We start from the raw sequence: 14,072 nt of genomic DNA, 5'->3' as shown, positions 1-14,072 counted from the left end.
GACTTAGGTAGTGTCGCCGTGGGTTGGCATGGAGGTTTTAGAGGACTTCAGTTCCAGGCTCTGCACCTTCATAGTGTGTTCTAGCTGTCCTCAGTTTCTTCCCTTGTAATCTGTCCGTCCTGTATGGGCTTTGTGGGGAAACAGCCTGGCGATCCTTCCAATGATGTGTTGTGAGTAGACATGTTTCAGCCAGTTTACAAAATTTAGGGAGCATTTCCTTAGAACTTGGGCATCTTTTCTCCCCAAATCACTGAAAAGAACAGCCTCATTTTGGTTCTGAAAGGAAGGTCAGTGGGCGTTCTAGTCTCTGTCACAGGAGTCGAGGCTCAGATGTACAGAAAGAGGCCTTTTCCAGCCTCACCCCACAGAGGCCAGGCTTGGCCAGCCAGATGTAAGCCAGATGTTGGTTTGGAATGGAGAATGAGTTAAAAGAGAAAACAGCCTAGAAGTCAAAGACTTAGCTAACTGTGCCCACAGCCCTGGTCTCCCAGCCCTTGTCTGCCCACAGGGAGTGACAAGCTTATAAGAAAGCTTGGCACAAATAAAGATTTAAGTGTATGCCTTCGTCAGATTTAGCGCATGTGGTCTGGCTTTGTTGTTTTAGTTCAAAGATTATTTACCAACGGAAAGAACATTTTGAAAAACTGGAGATATTGATGGTGATTCCCCCCGTCTTTGTGCTTCCAGGAATTCCCTCCACGCTTGTAATGGCGTGGATTGCTTTAAAATAAATAAATAAATAAAGCCAGCTTCCTCCAGGGTTCCCTGAGCCCTGAGGGAAGGGATTTGGTGGAGACATCCCGTTTAGGACCGAGTATTCCAGGGTCTCTCACTCTCTGCACATTGTCCAGCTGTGGGTCTCTGCATTAGGAGCGAGTATTCCAGGGTCTCTCACTCTCTGCACATTGTCCAGCTGTCTCTGCATTTGTTCCCGTCTGCGGCAGGAGGGAGCGTCCCTGGCGATGGCCGAGCAAGGCACTGATCTATGAGTGCAGCAGAATGCCATTAGGGGTCGTTCTGTTGCTTTACTCCCTTAGCAAAACAGTAGCATTGGGTTTTCCCCTTGGTACCTGGCCTATTGAGTCTCAGGTTCTTGGCCACCCAAGCAATGTTGGAGACGGGTTCCCTCCCATGGAGCGGGCCTTAAATCCAATTAGAGAGTGGTTGGTGACTCCCACAAGCTCTGTGCCACTACTGCGCTAACACATCTTGCATGCAGGTCACCCCTGTAGACCGCAGGGTTTGTAGGTGGCTTGGTGTTTACCTTTCTTTCCAGAACCCTGAACACTAGTCACTGGGGGCAAAGGCTCTAGGTATCAGTCCAGCTTCTCCATGTTTAATGAAAGGGAGACATAAAGAGCGTAAGAGCCAGAAGGGATGGAGGATACCAAGGATACAAGGCCTTCTACACACAGCAGGACTGGTGCATGCATGAATTCACAGAGGCTGTGGCAGCATCTGCAGGACCTGCGTAGATCTCAGCCAGATGGGGTCCCAGTGCTGAGAGTGGAACTGGACACAGACCCCCATCCCTAACCCAGAAGCTCTCTTGGATTGATAACCACTTGAAAAGGAAAAACTATTTTCTTCAACAGTGTCACTGGGTATACAAATCACTCTTAAGACCAGGTCCTATTCCCAGCGGTAGATGGCCAACACAAAATGAACTCAATGGCGTTTTTGGAGGGTTTTGTTTTGTTTGTTTGTTTGTTGTTTGGCCATTTTTTTTTTTTACCCTACAGGTCTTTTGCTTATGTGTTATGGTTTCCGATTTTGTCTTTTTATTGGGGTTCTGTGCCTGCCAATGTGTGTGTCTCTGCATCTGTATGTGTTTCTTGTGGTTTTTCTTCAGTTCTTATTTGTTTTTAATCTTATTTTGTTAGTTTTTTTCTTCCTTTCTTCTTTAGATATGTTTGTTTTCTAACGAGAGAGAGCAAGAAAAGCTGTGGATGTGGGTAAGTGGGGAGCCAGGAAGGGTCTGGGAGGAGCTAGGGACTGGGACTATAATCAGAATATATTGTACGAAAAAAATCTACTTTCAATAAGAAATCAAATAAAACCAGATTCCAAGTTAACCTAAATAGCTTAAAAATAAAAGGATAGCTTCATTTTTTGGCTTAGAAATAAACATTATCAGGATTAAATTTGCTATTTGTATCAACAGGATGTCTGACAAAAGACTACGTTAGTAAGAAACACACAAAGGGAGGCTTGGTGATAATTTCCTTACTCACTAGGGTGAGAGGTTAGGCAAGCAGAAACTCCTTCAATATTTTGCTTTCCTCTCTTCTTTCCTCCTACATCTCTCCCTTCCTCCACCCCTTTCTCTCCCTTCCCTCTCTCCCTCCATTCCTCTTTTCTTCCACCCCCCACCCTGCCCCCAAATGCTAGCCCAGGCTAGTCTTCAGTTTGTGGTCCCCTGCCTCAGTCTCCAAGTGCTGAACTCTGTCTTAGTTACTCTTCTATTGCCATGACAAACATCCTGACCGAGGCAACCTATGAAGGAAAGTGTTTAATCGGAGGCTCGCGGTTCTACAGGGCTGGAGTCCATGAGCATCATGACAGGCAGACATGATGCTGGAGCGGGAGCTGAGCGCTCACATCTGCTCCACACGCAGAGGGAAGAGAGAGGAGGACCAGCTTCCAACGGGCTTTTGAAATCTCACACCTCCCCATCCTTCCCCAACAGTTCCACCAACTGGAAACCGAGCACAGGAGCCCATGGGGCCATTCTCACCCGAACCACTGTCGGTCATTCCCGGCAATGTGACGGCGCATGTCCAGTTATGCCCTCCTATATCCATCATCAATCAAGAGAACACCACACAGACATACCCACAGGCCAGTCTGATGGGGGCAATTCTTCAGGTGCGATTCCTTCTTCCCAAGTGTTTGACTTGTGTTCCTGGCCAGGCTGGTGTCAAGTTGACAAGAACTAACCAGACAGCCTGTGACCCAAACGAAAGCGTTTTAGAAACTGGTGGGTGTGAACAGCCCTGTGGGTAAAAATAATTGAGGCCCGCGAATGAACTAAAAATGACATAAACAAACTTCGTTTTCTTTCTAGACTACCATCCGAGGCTCCCGTGGACTTTTGGGGCTGTGTTCACCCCTCGAGGGACGATGCCCTCAACCCAGACGGCGTGTTCAGAGAGATGCTTCCGTGTGGTTTCTGCCAAGGGACTCCACAGGAAGGGAAGGGAGGGGATGAAATTCACTTACTGTTTCATGCTTTGGCGACGGGAAGAACAGAAAGGTAATTCGTGTCCGGTGAGACACAGCGCTGGGTGTTGCTGCTTATCTGGAGAAACACCCTCAGCTGTTAGCAACCCCACCCACATGCTCTGTCAAGCTCGAAGCAGCACACAGACAAACGCAAAATAGAAATTTACTCAGAGTAGTCTTCCCCCCTTATATAAACTTTCAGTATAAAAATGTCCCGGTCCTCATAAACAGTTTTCACTTGCAAAAAAAACAAATCCAAAGTTTCTGACCTTTGTGTGTGGAAATGGGAGTTTGTGTAACTAAGCAAATGGTCCCAGGTCAGCGCAGTCTCCTTGAGTTTCTTTTTAACTCTCCTTGTCTCTGCGTTAAATGAAAAGAGGACTTACCCGTAATAGAAATACTGTCTTAAAGTACTTGGAAATTATAACTGTTGGGTGCCTGGTTTTTCTCTGCTCCCTGGGCAACTTTAGTTAAAGCATCTAAGATCTCAGCTTTTCTGGGCTTAAACAGAAGCTTAATAGAAGTCAGGTGGTGGCTGGTTTTAGGCTCCCACAGCATGCCTCCTGCTGGTCATAAACTGGTGTGGAGAACCACATGAGAAGCTGCTATTCCATCAGCCTGCGGAAGCTGTCAGGAGCATCGACAAGAGGTTGACGGTTCATTTGCTACCGCAGGGGCAAGGAAAAAGATGTTCATTCTGCGTCACGACGGCCGCACGGGAGTAAGATGTCATGGATGTCCTTACTTACGGACAGCGCCCCTCGGTGTAAGAGAAGGCCGCTGCAGTGTCTACATGTGGGCGCTCGTGGGTAGACAGCAGTGACGGTTACCCGGAGAGCCACCACATGTCAGCCTACATGGATTCACTTGTGCATGCTGGGCCTGGGCAGGTGCAGAGGGGAGGCTTTGGGTGCAATTCTCAGCTTGGTCGACGGGTCACAGACCCGTCACCAGAATGCAGCGTCAACAGCCATTCATTCCACAGGTGCTGAAAGGGTGGCTGCTGGCCGAGATGGAAACTGTCTCAGACGCTGTCTTCCCCAAACTGTACCTTGTGTTAGGTAGTACCCTCAAAGTCCCGTGATCCAAAACCACTACGGGGAACCTGGCTTCATTATATTGTCCCCAAGGCTATTCTGTTCAGCACTCCAAGTTTAGGTGAGGAGTCATCGGTCCACACGATGGAGGTAGATACACTTTTCTTTTTAACTTTGAAAATCGATTTCCTCCGATACTTGTGCAGCAACTGTTTCAACTTGTCCTTAAAGAAGGAGGTGGTGAGAGTGTAGAGGATGGGGTTCAAGGCGCTGTTCACCGGAAGGAAGAAAACCACTATCCAGGAAGTGATGGTACCTGAGGAGGGAAACCGAGTGTGAACAGGGAGAGAAAGAGGCTCCTCCCTCTTTGCCTCCCCAGACCCAGTCCCCCAGTCTCGTCCCCAGAAAGCCGGCTTCAACGTTCCTCCTCCGTCTCCTGTGGATCCCGCAGACCACCCCCTCCTCACCTCCTGTCCCCCACTAGTCACTGTATCCCAGTCCCCAACTCCAGCAGGCACCGTCTGCCAAACCACAGGCCATGCCTGACACAAACCCAGGCAGGCTGCAGGCAGACCTTCTGCCTCTTTCTGTCCCCCCCCCCCTCCCCGACCCAGCCCCCAGTCTCATCCCCGGCTCTTCAGCAGAACACCTGTGGCAGCCTTCCCTGCCCCATACTACCATCTCCTGTGGACCTCACAGATCTCCCCCTTCTAACCTTCCTCCCCCCACTTGCTGCTCTGTCCCAGACCCCAACCCCAGCAGGTATCCGCTGCTGAGCCAAGGGCCACTTCTCTCGGGGCAGCAAGTAGGCTGAAGGCAGACCTACACCTAGACTACTGCTCCCGAGACCCTCTTCCTGCAGTCTCATCCCCAGCTCTCTAGCAGGAAGCCTGCTGAGGTCTCCCTTTCCTCTTTTACCCAACCCCAAAGGATCACAAAGACCTTTCCCTCCAACCTTCCTTTCCCCAACTCATCTCTGTACCCCAACCTCAAACACCAGCAGGCAGTTCCTGTGAACACACGAGCTGAGCAGGCCAGGGAAACAGCCATCACATTCTCTGAAATGCAGAGCGGAAACAGAAACCAAGGAACAAAAACTCCCAGCCAACAAAGACAAATCCCCAAATCAGCACCTAGACCTATAATCATCCCAAACCCAGGTGCCTAGACACCAGTGTAAAAACACAATCAGTAACAGCCAGGGCAATATATCTCCACCAGAACCCAGCTATCCTAACACAGCAAGCCCTGAATACTCCAAAATAGTTGAAGCATAGGAAAAAGACCTTTAAGGAGCCTTTATTAATATGATAGGGGTCCCTAAGGAGGAAACAAATAAATCCCTTAAATAATAAAGGAAATTACAAACAGGCGGTGGAGGAAATGAATAAAATGTTTCAGACCTGGAAGTGGAACTAGAATCAGCAAAGAAAACCCAAACTGTCAGAATTCTGAAAATGAAAAATTTAGGAATTCAAAGAGGAACTATAGAGGCAAGCTTCACTATCAGAATGCAAGAGATGGGAGCGAGAATTTCAGGCACCGAAGACACAATAGAAGAATTGTATCTGTCAAAGGAAATGTTAAATCTAAAAATTTCCTGCCACACAACACCCAGGAAATCTGGGACACTATGAAAAGATCAAACTAGAATACTAGTTAGAAACCCAGCTCAAAGGCCCAGAAAATGTCTTCAGCAAAATCATAGAAGAAAAATTTCCTAACCTAAAGGAGATGTCTACAGACATACAAGAAGCTTAGAGAATACCAAATAGATTGGACCAGAAAAGAAAGTCCTCCCACCACATAATGATCAAAGCACTAAACATATAAAAGAAAGAAAGAATATTAAAAGCTGCAAGGGAAAAACCAAGTGGTATGCAAAGGCAGAGCGATTAGAATTACACCTGACTTCTCAATAGAGACTCTAAAAGCCAGAAGGACCTGTATATATGTACTTTAGACTCTAAGAGACCACAGATGACAGCCTAGACTACTATACCCAACAAAACTTTCAATCACCATAGGTGGAGAAAGTAAGACATTTTGTGCAAAGTCAATTTATCTACAAATCCAGCCCTACAGAAAGTGCTAGAAAGAAAACTCCAATCCAAGGAGGCTAGCTACACCCGTGAAAACACAGGAAATAAATAATATCACACCAGCAAAATCAAAAGAAGGGAAAAACACGCACATACCCCACTCCATCTCATCCCCCACACCACTACCAACAACAAAATAACAGTAATTGACAATCATTGGTCATTGATATCTCTCAATATCAATGATCCCAATTCCCCAATAAAAAGACAAAGATGTACAGAATGGATGTGAAAACGTGATCCATCCTTCTGCTGCATCCAAGAAACACACTTCAACATCAAGGATAGACACCACCTCACGGTAAAGGATTGGAAAAAGATATTCTAAGCAAATGGACCTAAAACATAAGCTGGATAACAAAATAGACTTCAGAACTAATCAAAAGAGATAGGAAAGGCTACTACATTCTCGTCAAAGGAAAAATGCACCAAGATGACGTTTCAATTCTTTTTTTTTTTTGGTTTTTCGAGACAGGGTTTCTCTGTGTAGCTTTGCGCCTTTCCTGGGACTCACTCTGTAGTCCAGGCTGACCTCAAACTCACAGAGATCCGCCTGGCTCTGCCTCCCTAGTGCTGGGATTAAAGGCGTGCGCCACCACCGCCTGGCTGACGTTTCAATTCTTAACACCTATACTGCAAACACAATGGTATTCACTTTTTGTAAAATAAATACTACAGCTTAAATCACATATTGACCCTCACACACGGATAGTGGGAGACTTCAATAGCCCACTCTCACCAACAGACAGGTCATCCAGACAAAAACTAAACAGACAAATACTGGACCTAACAGACATTATGACTCAAGTGGACCTAACAGATTTCTACAGAACTTTTCACTCAAACTCAAAAGAATATACCTTCTTCACTGCACCTCATGGAACTTTCTCCAAAACTGACCACATACTCAGACACAAAGCAAGCCTCAACAGACACATGAACAGTTGAATAACTCCCTGCATCCTATCTGACTATCACGGATTAAAGCTGGATATCAACAGCAACAGAAAGCTTACAAATTCATGGAACCTGAACAACTCTCTACTGAATGAAAAATGAGCCAAGACAGAAATAAAGAAATGAAAGACTTTCTAGAATTCAATGAAAATGAATGCACAGCACACCCTAACTTATGGGACACAGTAAAAAGTGATGCTAAGAAGAATGTTTGCAGCACTGTGTACTTACATAAAAGAATTTGGACAGATCTCATGCTAGCAACTTAACAGCACACCTGAAAGCTCTACAACAAAAAGAACTAAGCACACCAAGAAGAGGAGATGGCAAGAAATAATCAACCCGAGGGCTGAAACCAATAAAACAGACGTAAGGAAAACGATACAAAGAATCAATGAAACAAAGAGTTGGTTCTTTAAGAAAATCAACAAGATAGACAAACCCTTATTCAAACTAATCAGAAGGCAGAGAGGATATCCAAATTAACAAAATCAGAAATGAAAAGAGGGACATGGCAACAGACATTAAGGAAATCCAGAGAATCATAAAGACCTACTTTAAAAACCTGTATTCCACCAAATTGGAAAATCGAAAAGAAATAAACAATTTTTCTCAATAAGTACCACTCAACTAAGTTAAATCAAGATGAGATAAACAATTTAAATAGACCTATAACTGTTAGTGAAATAGAAGCAGTCATTAGAATTCTCTCAACAAGCCGGGTGGTGGTGGCTCATGCCTTTAATCCCAGCATCGGGAGGCAGAGGCAGGTGGATCTCTGTGAGCTCAAGGCCAGCCTGGTCTACAGAGTGAGTTCCAGGAAAGGTGCAAAGCTACACAGAGAAACCCTGTCTCAAGAAAAAAATTCTCCCAACAAAACAAAACAAAACAAATAACAAACCCAACAAACAAACAAAACAAAACAAAACAAAACAAAAAAACACCCCAAAGCCCAAGGCCAGGTTTTTTTTTAAAGATTTATTTATTTATCATGTATATAGTGTTCTGCCTGCATATATGCCTGCATGCCAGAAGAGGACACCATATCCCATTATAGGTGGTTGTGAGCCACCATGTGGTTGCTGAGAGTTGAACTCAGGACCTCTGGAAGAGCACTCAGGGCTTTTAACCTCTAAACCACCCCTTCAACCCCAAGGCCAGATGGTTTTAGCACAGAATTTTACCAGAATTTCAAAGAAGAGTTAATGCCAATACTCCTCAAATTATTCCACAAAATAGAAACAGAAGGAACATTGCCCATTTCATCTTATGAGGCCACAGTCACTCTGATACCCAAACCACATAAAGACTAAACAAAGAAAATTTCAGACCAATTTCCCTTATGAACATAGATGTAAAAATACTCAACAAAACATTTGCAAACTGAATACAAGAACACATCAAAAAGATCATCCACCATGATCAAGTAGGCTTCACCCCAGAGATGTAGGGATGGTTCAATATACAAAAATCAATGAATGTAATCCACCATATAAACAAAAAAAGAAAAAAAACCTCCACATGATTGTTTCATTAGATGCAGAAAAGGTATTTGAAAAAATCCAACACCCTGTCATGATAAAAGTCCTGGAGAGATCAGGGATACAAGGGACATACCTAAACATAATAAAGCCAATTTACAGCAAGCCTCTAGCCAACATCAAATTAAATAGAGAGAAACTCAAAGCAATTCCACTAAAATCAGGAACAAGACAAGGCTGTCCACTCTCCCCATATCTATTCAATATACTGCTTGAAGTTGTAGCTAGAGCAATAAAACAAATGAAGGCAATCAAGGGGATACAAATTGGAAAGGAAGAAGTTAAATTACCTTTATTTGCAGATGATATGATAGTATACATAAGTGACCCTAAAATTTCCACTGGGCAACTCAGCTGATAAACACCTTCAACAAAGTTACTGGATACAAGATTAAATAATAATAAAAAAATCAGTAGCCCTTCTATATACAAACGACAAATGGACTGAGAAAGAAATCATGGAATTAGGATTTCACAATAGCCTAAAATAACATAAGATGAATAGCCTTGAACTCATTGACACAGGAGAATGTGAACAGAATATCAATAGCATAGGCACTAAGATCAACAATTAATAAATGGGATGTCACAAAACTGAAAAACTTCTGTAAGGCAAAGGACACCATCATTCAGACAAAGCAGCTGCCTACAGAAGGGGAAAGAGCTTCACCAACTCCACATCCCTTAGAGGACTGATATCCAACACATAGGAAGAACTCAATAAACTAGACATCAAAAAACTAAATAATCCAATTTTTTAAACGCAGAACAGATCTAAACAGAGAATTCTCAGTAGAGGAATCTCAAATGTCTGAGAAACACTTAGAAAAATGTTTAACGTCCTTAGCCATAAGGGAAATGCAAATCAAAACAACTTTGAGATTCCATCTTACACTTGTCAGAATGTCTATGATTAAAAGCACAAGTGACAGCTCATGCTGGTGAGGATGTGAAGCAAGGGGAACACTCCTCCACTGCTGGTAGGAGTGCAAACTTGTACAGCCGTTATGGAAATCAATATGGCAGTTCCTCAGAAAGTTGGGAATCAATCTACCTCAAGACCCAGCTATACCACTCTTAGGTATATACCCAAGGGAGGCTCCATCCTACCACAAGGGTACTTGCTCAGCCATATTCATTTCAGCTTTATTCATAGCAGCCAGAAACTGGAAACAACCTAGATGTCCCTCAACAGAAGAATGGATAAAGAAAATGTAGTACATTTACACAGTGGAATATTGCTCAGCAGTTTAAAAAGTGACAGCATGAAATTTGCAGGCAAATAGATGGAACTAGAAAAAAAAATCATAACCCAGACCCAGAAAGACAAATATAGTATGTATTCACTTATATGGGGATATTAGCTCTTAAGTAAATGACAACCATGCTATAATCCACAGACCCAGAGAGGTTAGGTAAAGAGGAGGGGTCTATGTGGGGGAAGGGGGGGCACATGGATCTCCCTGGAAGGGGAAAATAGAACAGATTTTATGGGCAGACCAGGGGTGAGTGAGGATGGGGGGATCAGGTTGGGGGATGAGATGGGGTGGAGGGAGGAAATGCAGAGAGAGACTGCTGGAATTGGGAGGCATTTGGGGGATAGTGTGTAAACCTAGTGTAGTGGAAACGTCCCGGACTCTATGAAGGTGGTCCTAATGAAGACTCCTAGCAATGGGGGTTACAGAGTCTTAACTAGCCATCTCTTGTAGCCAGGCTAGACTTCCAGTGGCAGGACTGGATTGCATTCAGTTGAGTTGTTTGCCACGGGGGTCCCATGGATATCCCCAAACAACCCAGGCTGTTGCTAAGACCAAAGGTTGCTCTCTGCAAACTGACAGCGTGGCCCCATTGTCAAGGAGAATACCCACACAACTCATTGAACATGGAGAAGTCAAGCGGGTACCTACTTGGAACCTTCACCCCTATGTTCTGGTCTCTTTGGTGTGGGAAGGGACTCTGCAAGCTACTGAAACAAAAACGTGGACACCAACCCAGCCATAAAACCTTTGACCTACAATCTGTCCTGCCTGCAAAATATGCTAGAGCAGTGGTGGTGTTGAACTTGTGGGAGTAGCCAATCAATGTCTGATTTGACTTAAGGCCCACTCCTCAAGAAGGAACCCATATGGACACTGCTTGGGTAACCAACACTATCAGTAAAAAACAAAACAAAACAAAACAAACAAACACATGGAAGAAAACAAAAAGGAAAGGAAAAGAAAGAGAAATTGTTTTTGCAGTGCTGGAGACAGAATTCAGGGCAAGTGGAGGATATATCCACAGACTGAGGCCATGGACTTAAGTAGATATAAAATTCCCATAACACATTGCAGCTGCTGTTGTATTTAATGGATGCTGCCTAATATATTAAAGGGGTTATGGATTCAAGGTTTTATTGTTTGTGTTTTAGTCATTGACTAAATTTGGGTTCTTGTAAGACAAAAACAGGAATAAATTCTCTGAAAGTATTTTGCAAACTATTATTTCTATACAAAGGTGCTTTTATTGTTTTTATTGCCTTAATTTTTTAAAAAAGGCTTTATTACAAAAAACCTCACAAATTAAAAAAAGGCACATACTGAAATTAATTCGATCTGAAATCTGTACATCTTAACGAACTGCTATAGTTATAATAAACTTCCTGGATCTATGGAGTTTTGCAATGGAGTTTACACTTTCAGTATTGAATGTATTTTATGCACTTATCCACCATCAAAAATGAAAATTCCATGTGCCAAAGTGCCAGTGTCTCTGACTATGACTGGGTTTGCTTTCAGGAAGTAAATTCAGTTGAGGTTTGCAGTATGGGTTCTGTTCTCAGCTGTCCACTGCTTGTTTGAGAGGAATTGGACACATGAGGAGAGACCCTGGGATGAGAACACAGAGGAACACACATGTGGGGACCTAGCGAAAAGGTGGCTGTGTTTAAGGCAGCCATCTTTAAGACAATATGAGAGGCCTTGGGCAAAACAAAACCTGAAGATACTTTGACCTTGTCTATCCTGGACCAGTGAAGTCTCCCGAGTGCTCCGCCCTGACCTTCCAGGATCCTCAATTCCATATCTTACATGGCTTACATGCATGCGTGATGTGAAGGTTAAGCCAGGGTGACTGTTCCTGGTGTGCCACGTTACAGTGGGGTGTCTGCAGACCTCACGTAACTGCACAAGCCCGAGGAAAAGAGTTCTTCATAAGCTGCTCATCACGTGTGCCTCGGGGCTTTCCATGTTCTGGGCTGTCACATGACTAAGACATAATTCCCACCCTGATCAGTTCTTCAGGTGGATGAACTTATAGGCTGTGGGTGGCTCCCAGCAGCCGTGATCTATAGACCTTAGAAAGGGCTTCAGGTAAAATCCAAACCAATGAAATGGGGTTTTCTCTGAGAGGTAGGATTGTGTGCTGGGTTGGGGTGTTTCCATGAGTCACAGAGCTCTTCAAAGCCTGATATGTTTCATGGTGAGGACTATGAACAGGGCTGCTGGTTCTATCTGGGTATGAGCATCTGAATCATGGGGAATTTGGCAGAATATTTTGCGCATGCTTTGCCCCCAGGAACCAATGTAGAGGTTCCGGTGGAACCAGGGAATCTACGTATCCATGTATCTATCTAAATAAGTGCCTATGTATGTACATACGTACATACGTACCTATCTATCTATCTATCTATCTATCTATCTATCTATCTATCTATCTATCTATCTATCTATCTATCTTTGTATCTTAGCTATGACCCACTAGCTAGTTCAGGTAGAAGCAAGATACTTAAACTGATTTTCTATCTTGCTTCAATTTTTTTTTTATTCTTCCTCACTGGACTGCACCACTGTCCACTGCCCACCATAGAATATTAATTATAAAACACTGTGGTGGGAGTGTTAATTCTTCAAATTGATGCCATAGATACTGATGGAGAATTTACCACATGGAAGGCACTCTCCCAACTCTGGCCTTGTCAAACAAAGGGCCCAAGAAGGTACAGTGTACCTGGGGATGAGGAAGGGCTGACCTGTATAAGGTACAGTGTACCTGGGATGAGGAAGGACTGACCTGTATGAGGTACAGTGTACCTGGGATGAGGAAGGGCTGACCTGTATGAGGTACAGCGTACCTGGGATGAGGAAGGACTGACCTGGTACCTCCACTTGAAGGAGAGACAGGATTTTAACGACAAACACTGGAATCCAGCAGATGGCATCTGAGAACACGATAAAGAAGAAGCGGTTTGCCACGGCCACCTCCTTCCCAATGTGGTTCCTCACTTCTGAAGTCTGGAGGGCTGTTTTCTGAATGGAGCAGAACATGGCAACATAGGAAGACACGATGATGAGGAAAGCCAGCAAGTTCACACCTGTTGGGAAGAACACACTTGTTTTACATCTCAGGCAGGAAGTTGGCAGAGGTGCATCAGTTACGTGGCTGTTCACACGGGCCTGGCACCGGTGTTTCCCGGAAGTACCCTCCTCTGTGTGCTCGGAGGTGTGTGGCTGAGCTTCCCAAGTTTAGGAAATAAAATCAAGAACTGGGTTTTGATTAGCCCTAAAAAGGGATTTCAAAGGTGTAAGTTCTTTATGAAGAGTGAGGCCTGGAAATTCCGATCTGGAATACCAGGAAACAAGACTGCTTTTCTTTTTTTCTTCTTCTCTCTTTCTCTCTCCTGAGACAAGGTCACAGTATGCAGCCCTGGGTGGCCTTGAACTCATAGACATCTGCTTGTCTCTGCCTCCTGAGTGCTGGAATTAAAGGTGTGTACCACCGTGATTGGCAAGACTGCTCTTCTAGAGCATGAAAAACACACTCTTGTGTTCTCTCTCTCTCAGTCACCCACTCACTCTCTCTTACACACACACACACACACACACACACACACACACACACACACACACGGTTTTGTTTTTAGTTCCTGAACTGATAACCCTTAAGGTACTGCTGTAATTATAGTGCATGTCTTAGTTCCTGGTACACATGAATAACAGAATCTTAGAATTTGTCATAAATATAATTGCCTCAGAAGCATTATTCTTTATGTTTTGGCCCTTCAATAAATGTAACACATAAAGCAAAAATGCATTTTTTGTTTACTTTTGCTTAGGTTGCTCACAGTAATTTGAACTATTGTGGTTTAGAACCCTTTAAACTCAATTTAGAAGAGAAATAAAAATGTTAAAAATACAACTAAATGAATCACTGTTTGGGGGCCAGATAGTTTC

The 14,072-nt window shown here is 43.9% G+C and overlaps 1 protein-coding gene across 2 annotated transcripts in view; it reads right to left on the bottom strand.

Annotated features, from left to right (window-relative positions):
* Positions 1–3,372: 3,372 nt before the first annotated feature.
* The window catches only part of Rxfp2 (relaxin family peptide receptor 2), a 63,066-nt gene continuing 52,366 nt past the window's right edge, over positions 3,373–14,072 (bottom strand). For both annotated transcript variants that reach the window (XM_052754587.1, XM_052754588.1), the window contains 2 exons: positions 12,995–13,213; positions 3,373–4,578 (listed from right to left, as the gene is read on the bottom strand). In XM_052754587.1, coding sequence (XP_052610547.1) covers positions 4,340–4,578; positions 12,995–13,213 — 458 coding nt within the window. In that variant the 3' untranslated portion in view covers positions 3,373–4,339. The remainder of the gene's footprint in view (positions 4,579–12,994; positions 13,214–14,072) is intronic.

The sequence above is a fragment of the Peromyscus californicus genome, unplaced genomic scaffold (genome assembly GCF_007827085.1).
Source record: "Peromyscus californicus insignis strain IS unplaced genomic scaffold, ASM782708v3 Scaffold_2__1_contigs__length_46816999, whole genome shotgun sequence".
Classification (NCBI taxonomy): Eukaryota; Metazoa; Chordata; class Mammalia; order Rodentia; family Cricetidae; genus Peromyscus; species Peromyscus californicus.
The sequence above is the reverse complement of the archived record's forward strand: the minus strand, read 5'-3'. Positions and strand labels throughout refer to the sequence as shown.